This window comes from Boleophthalmus pectinirostris, unplaced genomic scaffold (assembly GCF_026225935.1).
Source record: "Boleophthalmus pectinirostris isolate CB_2022bp ecotype Guang Dong unplaced genomic scaffold, ASM2622593v1 HiC_scaffold_12, whole genome shotgun sequence".
NCBI classification, from domain to species: Eukaryota; Metazoa; Chordata; class Actinopteri; order Gobiiformes; family Gobiidae; genus Boleophthalmus; species Boleophthalmus pectinirostris.
Window position 1 is genome coordinate 26839262 of NW_026571018.1, and position 17968 is coordinate 26857229.

The following is a 17968-nucleotide window of genomic DNA, read 5'->3' on the forward strand; positions in this document are numbered from 1 at the left end:
GAGTTTCTTTATTATAAAACCTGTTTTTATGTGTTGTTGGGACAACAACACACACACACAAAACACATTTATACATTTTTTTTATTTCGGCAATTCCACTCATTGCCGGAAACTCACACAAAACGCGCGCAGTAACAGCGATGTAAACGTCACGTTAACGTTGGCGGCGTCAGTCGCACAATGGACGAGGTCGAAGAGCCAGTAGAACAGAGTCAGCAGCGCACAGGTAAAAACACATTCGTGTCTTGGAAATTATTCTCCCGACGTGAAATATAAAAGAAAATAACAAATATAATATCGCCTGAAAACAACCTGCATAGGCTCATGATGTCTGCACTACTGTCCTATAGTGACCTGCCACATGAGGGGACACGCACACAAACACACACAAATACACACAACACAAACACAAATACACACAAACACAAACACACACCTTCATCATCGTCATTAACCTGAGAACGCGCGGACCACGTTTCCTTCCGTAGACACTGCGCGGACATCGCTGTCCTCCCGTGAGCCGCGTGTGGACCGTGTTTTCTCGCATACGCGGCGTAAACCGCGCTTCCTCCTGTGCGCCTGTAAACCAGAACTAACACCAAGACTAAAACCGGGACTAACCCAGTCCAGGACTAAACCAGGACTAAACCAGAACTAAAACCAGAACTAAAACCAGGTCTAAACCAGGACCAAACCAGGACTAAACCAGAACTAAAACCAGGTCTAAACCAGGACTAAACCAGGTCTAAACCAGGTCCAAACCAGGACTAAACCAGGACTAAACCAGGTCTAAACCAGGTCTAAACCAGGACTAAACCAGGTCTAAACCAGGACTAAACCAGAACTAACACCAGGACTAAAACCAGGATTAATCCATTCCAGGACTAAACTAGGACTAAAGTAGGTCTAAACCAGGACTAAAACCAGTGATCTCATATATATTTCTCTATCAATAATATTTTTAATATGGTTAAGGAAAGACTGGACTTTTTATTGTCTTTAAGTAGACAAAAGTTATTATGTTCAGATTTCCTCGTCTTTGCTACTTTACAACAAACAGTTTCTTATTCATGGAGACTTGGGCTCAACAGCCAATTTGGAGAGATTTGTTAAACAATAAATGACTTTATAAAGTCACTTTTTTAAATCTATATTAGTCTTTTGATCTGCCACAATAATGTAATAATGAATTTAAATGAAAATACCTCAAATTGAAGGCTTTTCTCAGCAATTTTTAGGTGAGATTAAAATGAGATTAATTAGATTAATTAATTACAGATCATAATTAATTAATCTCTCAATTTTTTTAATCGCATGACAGCACTAATAATAATACAACTGAAATACCACATGTGATTGTCAACCTTGTGCCAAGTTGTGTGAAACAAGTTTCTCTTGTCCAAACATAACATCTGCAATGTTAGTTACTCATGAATTGTACAATATCAGATGTCTGATAAGATTTTCCAATACTTCCATATTTATCAAATGAAATCAAACGGTACCAATGCACTGTCCATGGAGAGTACACCTGCAGCAGTGTAAGATAGACAAAATGTGATTAGATTATACAGTGGTGGTAGAATGAACAGTATCTTATGTAACACAGAGAAGTGAGGTGCCTGGTCGTCACTATGGAAACGACCTCAGCGGTAAGATGTGTTTCGTGGCCGACTCAAGTTAAGTCCAAAAATTCAGGTCAAATGGGACTGAGAACTAAAGGCATTGAAAGAGAAACTTATAAAGTAAATGTCAACAAACAAAATAAAATGTCACTCAGTAAAACAATACAAAAGGAACCACTTAAATGTCACAGAACACATTATAATAGCTGGTATGGAATATGATTTTTTAAGATGCACACTGACTGACAACCTCACAATAAATCAATAAATAAGGGGCACTCAATTCTGAAAGAAAATAAAAATTCATGATTTTAATCGCATATGCATTCAAGCGATAATTTGCATACAGAGAGAGTGATGCATTAGCACGATTACAAGTAAAAGCAGACACAAGCAGATGTAATGAAAGGGGGAAAAGCTTCCAGCAAAAACAGGATGAACACCCACAACTCACAAAGGAGATTGCAATTTAAAAAAAAAAAAGAAATGATTGAGACATTTTGGTATCACTTTGTAAGTCATTTTTAAAACCAAAATAAATGGTTCACCCTGTTAATAGACAGTGGGTTTAGTAAATGGGTAGAATAAATAAATTAAATGTGCGTCAGTGCAATGGCACATATGTCAGAGGTCTGTGTTTCCAAACCAAGAACAATGGAGTTTAGTGGGTCGCGGTTATTGAGTGGTCAGAGTAAACAGCTGGAGAGTGAGGAGGGCTGTATGAATGGGTAATAGAGGAGAGGGGCAATAGGGGAAGGGAGGGGGCTATTGGGTCTATCAGTGAAAGGTATGGAAGATGTTTAATCAACTGTATAGCTTTTATGAACACAGTGTATGGGTATAGCCTACGTATGGAACTGCATAGTTTAACTTCAGTTCAGACATGTTCAGACAGACAGGTTATAATGTATTGATTAATATTACAAACTACGATATTACAATTATTTCTGGATGTACCAAAGCTCATAGTGCATATACAAATTCAAAATCATAAAACAAGTGATATTTTTGATAGATTTTTGACAGCTTGTGAATTCTTGTTATATTGGTGAATCAACAGTTTACATAAAGTTGCATTTAGATGTATAGCATATATTTACAAGTGGGGTACGTGTTCCCATCTATAGCATGCATTACTCTGCCTATGTAAGCCTGCATTTTGTGTTATTATTAGACAGTGAAGAATCCTTAAGGCAAGCTGCCAACTCTGGTGATGAACATGAACTGTACATGGTTATAAATGATACATGCTCCAACTCAGGCAACCTCACAAAATATTCATCATGGTTGAGTCACACAGCTAAGCTACTGTACGCTATTTTGGAAAAGAGATTGTTCTCAAACACCCTATTAGTTATTAGCTAGTTGACGCTATGGGTCATTATCCCTATTACTATTATTTTTTTTCTGATTGGTTCATTCATTACATGCAAAAGTTAAGTTGATTTTCCATTTAGCAAATTAGAATAGCATCAGGCCAATCATGTTTGTCCAGTTAGTTGGTCTACAATTATGTCACTAATCTGTGTTTTAAATAGGTTTGTATCAAGTGTATTTTTCCTTATTCTGTGGTGAGGAAGGAGCTTGAATTCACGCAGCCCATTCAACATCCTAAACGCCATCAGCATCAAGACATTATTTTAACAATAAGCGCCGCTGTTAGCTCAAATAATCGTCTGATCCAGCTGTAAAATGCGATCAGAAAACAGCCCAACGTGAATTTTGTTTAATGCATCCAAGGAAACGCGAAATTTTATTCCAGTTAGCCATTTTTTCTTCAATATATTCGGCGCACCACTGTTACCAGCCCGTTACGCTTGTGGCTAACTCGGTAGCCGATCTTGCTGTACCAAGACACCGCTCGCTGCCTTTGTATCACCGCTGCACAAAAAAACACCCATGGGACGACGTGTAACGAATATACAAACGCGCCATACCTCTTTCACGTCGATCTCGATGATTACAAAGCCATTTCCTTTCGTGAAGTGTTAGTTTGTGGTGTTAAATGTCTTGTTTTCATCAGCTCGTCTCGTCTGTCTTCTCCGGGAGTCGTGGTGGCTGACAGCGCTCCGGCGGCTCCAGCTCACAGCCCCGCCCCTGGAGACCAATCAGAGGGCGAGGTTGTGGAAACTGAGGCAGACGGAGGATTCCATTGGTCGGTCAAAGTGTCAATCATTGTGTCGCTAAGGGAGCACCTTGGACCGGAGCAAAGACACCTGCTCAAGAGGGACGATGCTGAGCGGGCGACGCAGGTGTGTGTGGCCGGGAGAGGTGACGAGAGAGCGGCCTGGAGTGACGGCACACGAGCGGGGGAGCGTGTCAACACCAGCGTTTTATGTGGGCAGCTGCTCAAATAAACACTACAAAGAATGGTGGAAAATTAAGAGATCCTTTTGTTGTCGAGAGTAGGGTAGGCTACTTTGTATATGCATAATTGGCTGTTATACATGAAGTAGATAAATAAAGCAGCTATACCAAGCATACCCCTATACCCTGTACCCTTTACCTCATATCCACAATTTAGCCTAGTAAGTTAATTAGTAGTAGGACTTTCATTTTCTGGGGAGTTCTTTAATTTCAGACGTTGTATTGGCTCAATGTGTCTAATATTTCAGGGTCATGGCTTTGTTTAGTTCTAGATCTATTTGATATAGGCCTGTACTTAAGTCACATTACATTTTTACTACTGAAAGCAGTTTATAGAGATGTTGTGGCTTTGCCTATTGAGTGGATTATGACATTCAACTATGTACATGGAGGCTAGTATGAGATGCTATCAGACCAAATTACATGTCAGATCTGTGGAGAGGCAACCCCACCAGAAAGAATGCATGTTTTTCAAGATATTTTCCAACAATAATTAGGTTAAATAAATGCTAGATGTTAGGTGTTTAATACCATACAGTGGAGCATTCAGGCAAAGCTATAACATAACATCACCATGAAGATACTCATTATATTAAGATTTAAATCCCATGTTACTTCTATCTTTATCCTAATATCAACTATTCAGACTAAAGGCTATAGGCATAGAGCCTATGCATACCCAAACTACAGTATTTATCAAAACATCTTTTATTTATGATTTGACCTGTACATGCAGTATATTAAAATACATTAGAAATAAAGTTCTCTGTAAACTCACTCACTGTCATACTGTGATACTGTTATTTAAGGCTGCACTGTTAAAATGAAACAGGAAGTACACTTACACTTCTCTTGGGGATGCATTTTAAGGAATATTGTATTTTTATCACAAAACCTCAAACTCAGCGCAGACCATATTGTGTCATCACCATTTGCAACTCTGCTCTCTCATGGCTTAAACACACACTGATAATAGTTCCAGAGCTTCAATATAATAATAATATGATACAAGCTTATATTATATAAGCGGTATGTGTGGAAATGGTCTTTTTCAATGAAAAAAAATGTTAAAGAATCAAAATGTGTATATTTCCACAGAGAAGACAGCATGTACCTTAAAGTTCAACTGAGAAATAGTTCTATACAATTAACTGTGAGAACATTTTAGCAAATAACTGCTTCAAACTACACAGAGAGGGATTAGCTGCACACATCAGGGAGTGACATTAACTATAGTTTGCTCAATGGCCAGTGTCCTTCAACATCCAAAGGCCTGTAATTTTCATAAGATACTAATTGGATGCTGAGTAAGATATAGTATTATCAAATAGGATTTGATATTACAGTTTATTTAACAGAGATACTTTATGGGTCTGTTCATCCTTATACTTTCATCGCATGAAGTATGGACTATACTAAACCAGGACCAAAACAAATTCAAACCTACTCTACATCAGGACTAAAATGGGCTCAAATCAGGACCAAAACAGGAAAAGTATGAATGCACCCTATATGTGCATTTTCAAACAGGCCTTATCTTAAGTCTCCTTCAGCCAAATAGAATATATAGGTTATAGTCAGGAACAGTAACAAATAGTCAAAGATAAAGTATTTAAATTTAACTTAAGTTCAACAGAAATCTACCTCTGATCATTTGCCATGTGGCAGAGGTTCATGTCTAAAGCTCAAATTGTAATAAAATGTGATTTAAAGAAAATACATAACAATAGAAAATATAACATTTCATTGAGATAAAGGCTATGTTTATCTGTCAATATTTAATCCTGCAACACATCAATAAACAAAACAATACATTCACTTGTACAAAAACCTTTGTATTTAACATGTTTACTGTAAACCTGATCCCAGCCCATAGTTCATAACATCACTTAACTTTATATGAACAGATATTTTTGGCAGCTTCCAACTCATTTCAGGGAGACAACATACAACATAGTGAAAAGAAAACAGTTTTGATTGAGCACAGTTATAATATATCCCTGGGATGAGAGGTGGATGCAATGTTGGTTTCTTCAATGTTGTTCTTTGCTCTCTGTCAAAGCGATAACCAAATATGACATGCAAGTGTGATGACTTTGCTGATCAAGTCTGTTGTTGTTTTTTTTCACTTGTTTTGAGTCAGTTCAGAACATGAAAAGATTCAGTATATTACAGCATCCATAAAGCTTATTTATGTAGAAAAAAACATTTTTAGCTTAATTGGTCGTACCTCTAACGGTTTAATCATATTGCGGGTCATCAGTCAATGATACCTGCTGCAGGTAGGCAGGTTGGTAAGACCCCCGGGACGTTTCCATGAATACTGTGGAGGAGGTGAGACTTTTCCCATCCTTTTTTAGAGAGTGTCTGCGTTGCCACCGACAGAGCAGCATCTCTACCTGCTCTCTGAAGAAGCTGGTGGTCAAGGTGTACAGGATGGGGTTCAGAGCACTGTTGATGGGCAAGATAAAGATGACCACCCAACTGGAAATTGTGCCTACAGAAAGGAGAAATTTTAATTACTGTATTGTTTTTAATGTAAAAATGTGTGTTTTAAATGCCTTCTTTTGAAAACCAGGGTCCAAGCATTGAGCAATTAAATGTGAATCTTTATGCTGAACTCAAAGACACATTTAGAAAGCTGCTTGAAGAGAATATTATAAAGGTAGCATAGGAAGGATTATAAGTTATTTAGTAGAAGTTAGAGTTGCACTATATACATTTTCTGGTGGACGGTCCACTACTTGCTTGTCTCCATGGAAATATATTGCTTTATATGGAATGCTCCACAGTATGACATTATACATAATTATGTTGCAACAGTTTAAATATAAACGTTTCTATACTGTGTAACAAAACAATACAAAGTCCACTGAGTTGGTGGGCCCCTCACTAGGAAAGTTACATAGCTCACCTTTAATGATAGTCAAAAACATGCTATTACATTCTGTTTGTGAAATTTGCTTTAGTATAGAATTAACAGCAATAAAATATACTAATAATACATTATCAGCATGGTTAGTAGGTACTTTCAAGCTTAGTACCAAATTGCTACAGAAATTGTAACAATTCAACTTGTGCCTTACCAGGAATCTCTACTTCCAGGATAGAAAGAATTTTGACCAAAAATATGGGTATCCAGCAGAGGGCGTCAGAGAACACGATGAAGAAAAACCTGTTGGCCACAGCCACGTCTTTGTGCAGCCGGCTCCTCAGGTCTGTGGCGTTGATGCCGGTTTTATAGATGGAGAAAAACATGCTGGAGTAGCAGAAGAGGATCACGAGGAAGGCCGCCAAGTTAAGACCTGCAGAATAATATATTGCAAGAGTCAAAAAATAAATAAAAAAAAAAAAAATCTGAAAATATGATAATATTAAATCAAACATTTGATCATATAATCAGCAAAGTTTTAAAATATATTTATTTTTGGTATATATTGATATATGATATGCTATATTTTGGTGCTCGTGGTGCTTACCATTGCAAACAGCTTGTAATTTGCTTGCTAAAACACTCATAACTTAATACAAAGTGTGATTCAAGCTATTATGTCTAGGATCTTAATAAAATGCTCAAAGTGATATTTCTGCCCTTTCAAAAGATTAAATTTGTTAACAGCCCAGCACACAACAGATCTCCTTGTTCTTTGTATTTACCAATGGTGGAAGAAGTACTCAATTTTGTTACTTAAGTAAAAGTACAGATACCAGACCAAGTAAAGTATTACATGAAAAAATCTACTTAAGTAAAAGTATTTAAGTGCCATTTAAACTAATTTAAAATGTACTTCAAGAGTAAAACATAAAAGTATTTCACACAGCTTTGAGGTTATAAAGTTTGAAATGTAGTGACTTTGATAAAGATTTGTGCTGAATTTTGTTCAACACAAACAATTCAATGTTTGGCTTTTTATATATTTTTTGCGCAAACAGCAAATGTTTTACAAGTAAACCCTCAGCCTTTTCAGGTGGTCTCAAACAATAATACAAAATTCTTCAGTCCTGTTCAAAAATGTAGTCAAGTAAAAGTAAAAAGTATTAACTTTAAAAAGTACACATTTACTTGAATACAGTAGTTTACTACTTTTACCTCAGTACATTCCACCACAGATATTTATTAATTACTGGTAAACAGTACTGACATCTTCATGAGCAAAAATAATTTATCTTTCACATGAGCATCTTCTCTCCCTGTCACACATGCTTAGAACATGCTACAATTGTCCATTTCTAACATGAACGTTGAGCACAAAATATTTACCTCATGTGCAAACCCTAAATTTGTATTTTCTTGTAACATCAATGCAGCTATTGTTACTTGACATACCCAGAAAAATGCCAGTGGAGTATCCTTTGGCTGTTGGTTTCTCTTGTCTGTCAGAGTGCAGAGGAAAGCAGACCCCATTACGCCCATAGTAATTCCCAAATATCTCTTCGTTCATTAAAGGCACAGCAGCAATTATGAAGCCAGTGAGCCAAATGGATGAGAGGACAACCTGCAGTCAGAGATGGAACAGTCTATATAAGTCCAGCTATAAAGGCTTTTCAGCATGTTACCCACAGTTAAATATATTACACAAAATGGACTCTTGTGAGCATTAAGCCATCAAAAACAAACATGGAGTTGTGTTTTGTTTTCATTCACACATGTTTGAGTAAGTAGTAGTAGCTTAGTTAACAGCTCCTTTTATATGTAGTTCAGCAGAGAATGGCAATTCCAGGGCTGAAATCATCCAAATGATTCTAGTGAAGGTGTATGGAGTTTTTAAAACACTGTGGAGCACTTCCTGCATTGCCACATGACATCACAAGGTGGAACAGAGTGTTTTCTGTTTGAGAGAAGAACTCAGCCTAAATATGCAGGGTTTGTGTGAAACAAAACACAACCACAGGTATGTTTTTGATGAGGAAACAGCATTATAATATAGCTCAGAATATAGCATAATATGGGCCTTTTAATGAGAATTCAAGAGATGCAGGTTGCAACTCAAGGAAAAGTATGAATGAATTCACTATGTACTGCAAAATCACCAAAAATCTATTACCCAATCTATAGCCTGGTACTGTTTTTTTATAACCATTCTAGAGAATTAAATTCATTACCGTATCCAATTGCCTATACTAGTAAAGGTAGAATGATTAGAATGATTATGCCTACAGGGTTCAAAGTTGTCAACAAAGACTGAGTCAGTTGCAACTGTGGTTTTACCAGCAGCGGTTTGATAAAATCCGTTTTATGCTGAGCACCGTGTTTTTCTAAAATAAACCTAAAATGACTTGTTTTCACAGCTCTTTGCATAAGCCTCATAATCCAACAAGTAATTTACACATTAAGCAGGTTTTGCAGCCAAATCTATTCTGGTTTTATTCACTGAGCAGTCACTAATTTCCAGACATCAAACCTAACACCTAAAATTACTACATGATGAAAACACTAACAAGCCAAAATCAAGTCTCTTACCCCAGTTTGCAGTTTGCCTGGACGTAGATTACTGAAGGGGAAAACAATGACCAGGAACTTCTCCAGCGTTAGGTAAGTCAAAAGGAGGACTGACACCTGTGTGAAATGTAAATGTTCAAAAGAAATGTGAGAAATATGGTCATGCAGTCCTTTCCATATAACAAAACAACACTTGTATTATGACCTAGATGACAATAAACTTCACTGTCATTGCAAATTTGTAATCTGCTTTGGTGCAATCCTGTTTTATAATCAGCCATGCATATTACAATAGTACAGTTTATTTTAGTAAGTAGTTCTGAATGATACAGGGATAGAATGTATTTGTTCCTGCTTCAAGGGGGGAGCTCTGAAAGGGTGAAAATCAAAAAGAATTCTGACTTGTAAAAAGCAAAAGATGCAAAAGGTGATATGAACTAGAGGTAATGAGATACAAATACTAGAGGTGAAGTAACAAAAGCTACACAGTGCACCTATGATCTACATGAATTGCAGTTTTCCCCTATATTGCTTCTGAATCCACATTGTCCATTTTCCAGATTCTATCTATTGCATTTACCCTTGAGATTTGATTACCTCAGACGACAGCATGGCAAGAAATCCAATGGTCTTGCACTCAATGCTCTCCATCCAGATCAGGGCATTACGGTTGTACTGTCCCCGAAATTTCACATCAAAAATCCCAACAAAAAATAGGTACACCCCCATAAGACAGTCTGCACCTGGAAGATAAGAAAGCCACAAAAATGTATGCATATAGAGGAGGAACTGACAACAGAAGCTCTCATTAAAATACACACAAAAGGATATTGCTCATGCAGTATATTAGGTTATTCCATGAGGGAATGCAGCAGCAGTGAAGGACAATATAAGAAAAGGTGACTCATTGGGTCTATTTTACTTTAGGAAGCAATACGAGCAAAGTTAAAATGTTATTTCATTTTGTGCTTGAAAGTAACATTGTTGACTAACGAATACAAAATATGTGACGCCAAACAGAATGGGTTTGTATCCTGTTATTCAAATGAAACTGTAAATCCTCTGCCAAGTTTACAGTTTACAGTATGATGCATAATGACTTGGAATATATTTTAATGCATTTTAATATTCCCTGAAGAGAGTTTGTTCCTGTATTGCAGCATGAGAAAACTTGTCAGGAGCAGTGACATCAAATAGACTGGGTTGTTTCCTGTTATTCCAAAAAACTGTAAATTCTCTGCCATGTTTACACTTTACAGTATGATGCCTAATGATTTGCCATATATTCTAATACATTTTGATATTCCCCTGAAGAGAAATTTGTTCCCATTTTGCTGCATGAGAGAACTTGTCTGTGAGCAAGTACAGTGTAGTTCCCATCAAGGAACAAGCTATGTTCACGGTCAGCAGTAGAGAAGTTAGAAGTCTGATGTTCATGTTAATATTACACCAGATGCCTTTTCTGATACACCCCTCCTCATTTATTTGTGCTTACGGCTTACGCAAAGACTACATGGTCATTTTATATTTTTTTATGTTTTCCAATTCATTTTCAAAAGTGCCATGTCCCAAGCTTGAAATTTAGTTTAAGAGTATGCCAATCCTAAAATGTAACTTTTTTTTTAGGAATTCACTCCAGACTTCCCAATATTTCTGCAAAAGGCTATAACAATGAACAAACCTCCCTGCTCCTAATGTAATGCAGCGGAACTCCATTGCACAAGAGACTAAATTTAAATTTGACGACTCGGCCAAATTCAAGACAAGGACATCCAGCACCCACAGACGAGGTTTGTAGAAAGTTTCACAAGTTAGAAAATAGACTGCTGCTGTCACAACAAGAGCTCTATGGAGACTGTAGAGTTCTGTTTAATAAAAGTAAACAAAGCATATATGAGGCCTATAGAAATAATGGGTCAGTAAAGTAAACTCCACCTCCATCATTATTTCCTTCTTATATGCTCTTTGAAAAACAGTTTACTGTATGTCACAAAATACTTACCCATAGTGACCTGTAGTGAACAATGCTTTATTTTATATATAATAAAAATAATAATATTAATTTAACTGATGGCAAAACAAATTTTGTCATCTGGACAAATTATGGCAAAACCTGTCCAGATGACAACCTTGACAACTGTGGGACACATTTCATTGTATGAAATAAAGAAGTTAATAAAAAATTCACACAGATTTTTTCACCCTCCTGTTAAAAAAACATATAAAGAAGAGATTGGCAGCCTCACTTCCGTCGGTCTGCCCCAGGGCAGCTGTGGCTACAATAGTAGCTTACTACCACTGAGTGTTAAGTGGCTGAATAATGATCTGTAAAGCGCTTTGGGTATCTTGAAAGGCGCTATATAAATGCAATCAATCAATCAATCAATGAGATGATCAGATATGAGATGAGATCATCATGAAACATTTGGGGTCCTATTTTGTCCCCGATCTCACCACTAGCACAAGTGTGGGGTGTGGAGCTCTAAACAAGGGATGTGCCGTGCCTGAATATTAGGTGGAGCGGTGGTGTGGCATGTTCAATGAATTGCCAGAATTGTAAAAATAAATATCAAACTATTCCACTGAAAAACACAGTGTAACATGCTCAAGGCTTCTTTTATTTGGAAATATATTACAATGATAAATGCTTTCATAACATGTTTGTGTGCTGTGAGGGATGTTCCTGCGCTGTCTGGATGCCCTCCCACAGCAGAGCACGCAGTCCCTCGCCCGCTTCTTGTATTGAATTAGCAATGCTCTGTAGTTTGGTTTGATCTGGATTTGTACAAAAGCTGCTCATTCACATGAGGCTGTTAACAACGCTGTCCTACAATGTGCTTTCCTACCCTGTCTGCCTAATGCTGAGATACCGTATTTTCCTCACATCCTCATACCCTTTCTGTCATCAGATCCATTTAATTTTGTGACCAAATTATACCCATTGTGCCTTTTTGGTTAGTTTATAAAGTTAGTCGCCAGCAGGTACCATCAGAGCCGCAGAAAACTGAACTCTGTCAGTGATCAGCACGCACATTCATTGAGCTCAGGGCTGTGACAGAGAAGCAGAGCATATACACGTCTGGTATGTGCTGCTCTCTTGGCAGCAGCGGTCAACAGAGCTTTGTACAGAGGCTCAAGAGACGTATAATGCAGATGAGCACTGCTTTGTACAGACACCTGTGAATCCTGCTCTGTGCGCTCATGGTGCATATCAATCACTTATGCAGGTCTTGCAGTCACCCTCCCCATGTGCTCCCCATGTGTGTGTGTAAAGAGGTAAAATCTGAAACATTTAGGCTATATGACAATAAACGCATTCTGTGTGGGACCAAATGCGAGACATGTGAGAAATGCGAATGCGACAAATGCGAAATGTGAGACAAGAATGTGAGCGGTCAGCAGTGGAAACTTGTACCTCAGGTGAGATACAAGATAGTGGTCTGCCGGGATAGACAGGAGCGGGTGCAATCCAGGGGAGAGCAGTGGTCAGCAGGTCTGCTATTGGATGGGAGGAAAAGAATGGAGGAACACAGAGAAAACTAAAAAGGCATGACATGTGTGTGTGTTCGGAATACATCCAAAAATCTATATTCCTGGTATATCTACTGGTGCGTAATTGCATCGTGGGGCTCAGGAGCAGTTTTATTCTACCCATATAATGTATATTTTTCTCACACCCCTCTTTGCTGCCTGATAATGAGGCAAAGACTGCAGACATTACCCACACCAGCAACGGTCACAGATTGGTTGAGATCATCACCATATGTATCTGTACCATCTCACTCCAGTCTCCAGCAGCAAAGTACAGCTCAACCTGGACACACCCCCTCGTTAATGCTAGCATTACTGCTAAGATCGGGGGCAAGATAGGGCCCAAAATGTCATAATACATCAAATGTGTTTTTATATGTATTTCCAATATTTATATTTATTTACTTGGTCATGAATTACCATAGTTATGGTTAATTTCTGCTGCCTTTCAGTTCTTATAATATTTTTTTTGAGAAGTCAGTGGGGAAAATGGATAGGTCCACTATTGAACTCCATGATCACATAGTGTGTAACTTCAGACTTGAATGTACTCACAACAAAGCACTTTAATGCAGGCTGCGTGCAGGTTGTTTTCAGCGCGGATCAAGGACCTCATGCCAATGACGAGGAGGTTTCCAAAGCAGGTGATGAAAGCTATGACCCAAACAGACACACGCAGCACCATGCTCGCCAAAAGGTCCTCAAAGGAAGAGATGCCATCAGTGTTGGGCTTACAGGAACGCACATGGGGAGCATATGAACAATACTGGAATGTCTTGAAGTAACTGCAATGAGACAAAAGGTTTGTACATGTGAGTCAAAACAACAGTGAGGGCAAAATATTTAACAGGAACTCGTAAAAAAATGGTGCAGTGGTTAATGCTCTTGCCCCACAGCAAGAAGGTCAAGGGTTTGAATCATGGACCGGATGGGATCTGTCTGTGTGGCGTAGTGACATTTTAAATGTCAAACATTATTATAGTCAACAAATTCCAGCTGTAAAGGAACTATTTGACAATTTACTAGGCCAATATCAATACAAGATGTTTCACTTATTTTATTTAAATCGTAAATTTTACAGTTTTGTGTGACATTTTATTTATCTTTTTTATTGTGCAGCAAGTGTCCTGGGGCATGTACTCACATATGGGAGAGGTTCTTCATTGGCAAAAACATCTTGGTCTGAATGTTTTGGATTTCGATTCCCTCCAAGGCCCTTAAACACACAATAATTAAACGCTACCTCCAGTGAAAGCAGTTTATCAGTTTATATGAGTATGAGTCTACTTACAGGGACTGGAGATGTGTCAGGTGGTTAAAGTGGCCAGAGTGGATACGCAACAGTGGATTATAGGAAATATTTCTACAGCAACAAGCACATGCAGGCAAAAATAATGATGACAAATACAGAAGAACATGCTAGCATGATATGTAGTTCAATACAAAATGCATTTCCTTTATTGTAATAAGTAAAGTAAGTACCTCACAATATCTTCCAAATAATTACAATAATTACAATACCTATCAACTAAAACACTGCAATAACTGAAAAATATTGGTTTAAATGCATAGTTTTTTGCTTGTTTCTGCTATTATCTGAGTCATAACCAGTATACAAAATATACTTTGAATACAGTGGCTACTCAAACGTCAAAACTATAAATGTGTACAATACAAGAAGAGAAAGCAGTGAGTCACTGCAGGTCAGGAAATAAGTTATTGGTAAAATCGAAATCTAAATAAAAGGAGACAGATCTGTTTTGTATTCTGTCAACAAGTAGGGTTTGTCATTTTAAAACCAAAGATACTCAAGCAACAAAAGTGATGTAAAATCTTTTCAGAATTGGGGTTTGTGTCAGGAGGAAGACAGAGTAAACATTTTCAAAACTGTAGACTGTAGAGAGCCCTAACTGAAATTGTAATGAAGAAAAAATAAATAAAACTTAAGATATCCATACTTAAAATGACTGTACCCTCCTGTTCCTTTGCCCATTGCAGACAAAGACACAAAACCAAGGTTGTTCTGTCAGACTTGGCCAGAATTGTTTTATAAATATTTCATTATCATCTCAATCACTGACTTTCAGCTTTGACTGCTCAATTCATTTGGCCTGACATAAAGGACACCTGTATCATTTCTTTGATTATCTTCTCTCCATTCACATAAAATTTCTTATCTTGAATCATGTTCAAAATGTTATTGTTATATACTATTAAATTATTCTGCTATTATTGTTTACTTAGACTGGTCCTATTGTGTGTGTTGTCCTTTTTACACATTTTTTATTTATTTTTTTAATCCAAAAGCTAGCATCATGTAGTATTTAATATAGATTTTGTCTATACACTTCTGTTAGCACAGAAATCCAGACTAACAGACATGCTCATAACACACTGTTTGATCAGTTTTGACACAGTCTAGACATAATTTTATATTTCATGTTTTCTCTTAGAATTTTCTTGCATATTATATCTGCGTCATGCTGGGTAACAAATTAGACAGGTCAAATCGGTTTGTTTATGTCACACATGAGTGGGAGATCAAACTAAAATCCAGAAATTGTACTTTTTCACAGAGAGGCTGAACCAAAACAAAGTGAATTTACTACATTTAAACTAATGATGATTGTTTCATAAGTGTCAATATCTTGATCCCCAAATGTTTTGCTGTATCACTATAACATAACTTAGATCTGACTGATTGTCAGTTGCCAAATTTGGCCTGTCAAATATGCCTGTGTGGATTATAATTTGATAAAGCATAGATAATCACGCTCTTGCTACAGTTTTATTGTATATTATTTTGATAAAGGTTAGTATCATAAGGTATGTAGTTTCTTACAGGCTTGGCCCAGTAAAAATTGGATGTTTATTTTACTTTTAAATAAATGTGTTGAATGTCATTTGAGAAGTCAGTTACACTGAAGAGAATCTCATTCAGTTTTTCATGCAGGTATGCTGTTTCATTTAAGATCTCTGGATTATGTTCTTACAACAAAGACTAAAATTACAGAGCATATTTTTAAATGGCACACACATGGCACCAAAATGTGTCACTACTAACACTTACCCTGGGCTCAAGCCAGATAGAATGCAAATAGTGCAGCTCTAATGTGGTAGCTGCAACTATTCCCAATAATTGCAAATAGCAAAAGGAGCTCAGAGTTCACCGCAGCCTTTTCAAATAAATAGTTATGGTGTGAGCACGTGGTCTGGTGTGTGCAGCTTCAAATGCAGTGACACAATAGCACAGCAGAGCACCAGTCCTCGTGTGAGTGTCACACTGCAATAACCGGTCTGAAACTGGAGTCACAGCTGGACAAGGTGCAATCTGACTGAGGTGTTATTCTGTTACTCTGACTTTCATGGCATCGTGAGTGAGTGGTTGGCTGCTCTTGGCGTTGGCTGCTCACTGAGCAGTTTTTAAAATGTTTTGTTTTTTACTATCTACTGTTGCACTGAATTATGGTGGCTGTGTGTAACACCATTTTTTTAATGTACCATAAAATTGACAAATAATTGAATCTACTACTAAATTTATGCACACTCATAAACATGAGATTTCTAAATCTAAATCTCTAAAAATCTAAATTTCAAAAGTTTTAACAATTAAATACCAAATAAAACAGAGTGTTTGTTGAATTTGTTCAGCACAGAATGAGTATTTATTTAGTTTTAATTTTGAATCTTCCCAAAACAGATGTTACTCACAGTTTGAGCAGGGACTTGGACAGGTTCTTGAAGGTGTTTTTGGACAGCTCTCTAATTCGATTACTGGACAAATTTCTGAGAATGGAAGAGGGATAGAAGTTATACAAAAAATGTGAACAAACATTTGTTTTGGTGAATTAGTCCATGAATACTAATATTAATACTGACAGTTCAGCAAGTTTCCACAAAGACTGAAAGGTATTTTCAGGGATACTGCTGATCTTGTTTCCCATCAGTAATCTGTACAAAGGTAAGAAAAAAAAACAAAACAAAAAAGAAACAAAAAACATTTATAATAAGTATCAGGTTAAAAACAGAGTATTGTTGTATGTCTTCTTTGAACTACAATTTGAATTTTTGAATATGTCTGCAGATGTCAGGGGCTGCCAGATGAAATTACAATGGCAACAAAAAATGCAAGAAAGACCAGACAAACTTAAGACTGAAATGTAAAAGCACAAATATTTTATGCCCATCGAACTAAACAGAAAACAAGCTGAGATCTAAAAATACAAAAACAAAACAGCCCAGGGAACACTTCCAACATCCAATAATTAGAACATCAAATTAGAGTTTTGTGCTTCAAATCGATTTTTGTCAAACTGTACAAAATTAAATAAAGTCTTGTTATGGAACCAATTACCACTTTCTATTAAAGTTGTACAAAGTTAGAAATATTTTAATATTATATTTTAATGTCAGAAACACTTCAGACATTTAAAGCTGTAATCTGTCAAAATTTATCAGAGGAAAAACATCTAAATATTGGAGAATCAGAGCCTTTGTTAAGACGTGTCTCTGATAAACCAGTCACAGCTTCACTCAAGACAAGCTGGTGCTATGCAAACAGGTGAATAAATGATGAAGTAAATGAGTTAATATCACAACATTCCAGTTAAATGAGGTTCATTTGGTCTTCCGATAATTTATGTTATTAGGCTCTTTTTCCAGACCAAGAGTTTTTTTTTCATACCTGTTTTGACTGCTCACTAGTGCTCTTCCTCAGTGTGGTCACGTGATATTGCTGTGATGTGTCTGGTCAGCTGATTTATACAGTTTTTGCCGCTATCTTCCTACCGGTAGAGATAGGATGACAGTGCCATCTGCAGTCCCACTTCCTCAGGACAGTATCCCAGGTGTGTGAGAGTTAAAAAGCCCCCTCGTCCTGGTTGATAGTTCCGTGGGTACATTTCTGTATTTCGATTGCCTCTTTAACCCAGTGACGGTGTTTGTTTTCCTCTGTCTCAGTGATGTTTGCTCTGACCCAGTCCATAATGTGCTCCTCTCTTTTACA

The 17968-nt window shown here is 37.1% G+C and overlaps 1 protein-coding gene across 2 annotated transcripts in view; it reads right to left on the reverse strand.

The window, feature by feature from the left end:
• Nucleotides 1-5851: 5851 nt before the first annotated feature.
• The window catches only part of rxfp2a (relaxin family peptide receptor 2a), a 46557-nt gene continuing 34440 nt past the window's right edge, over nt 5852-17968 (reverse strand). For both annotated transcript variants that reach the window (XM_020922908.2, XM_055148841.1), the window contains 10 exons: nt 16843-16914; nt 16675-16749; nt 14255-14326; nt 14108-14179; nt 13519-13748; nt 10030-10175; nt 9454-9549; nt 8320-8488; nt 7079-7297; nt 5852-6489 (listed from right to left, as the gene is read on the reverse strand). In XM_020922908.2, coding sequence (XP_020778567.1) covers nt 6233-6489; nt 7079-7297; nt 8320-8488; nt 9454-9549; nt 10030-10175; nt 13519-13748; nt 14108-14179; nt 14255-14326; nt 16675-16749; nt 16843-16914 — 1408 coding nt within the window. In that variant the 3' untranslated portion in view covers nt 5852-6232. The remainder of the gene's footprint in view (nt 6490-7078; nt 7298-8319; nt 8489-9453; nt 9550-10029; nt 10176-13518; nt 13749-14107; nt 14180-14254; nt 14327-16674; nt 16750-16842; nt 16915-17968) is intronic.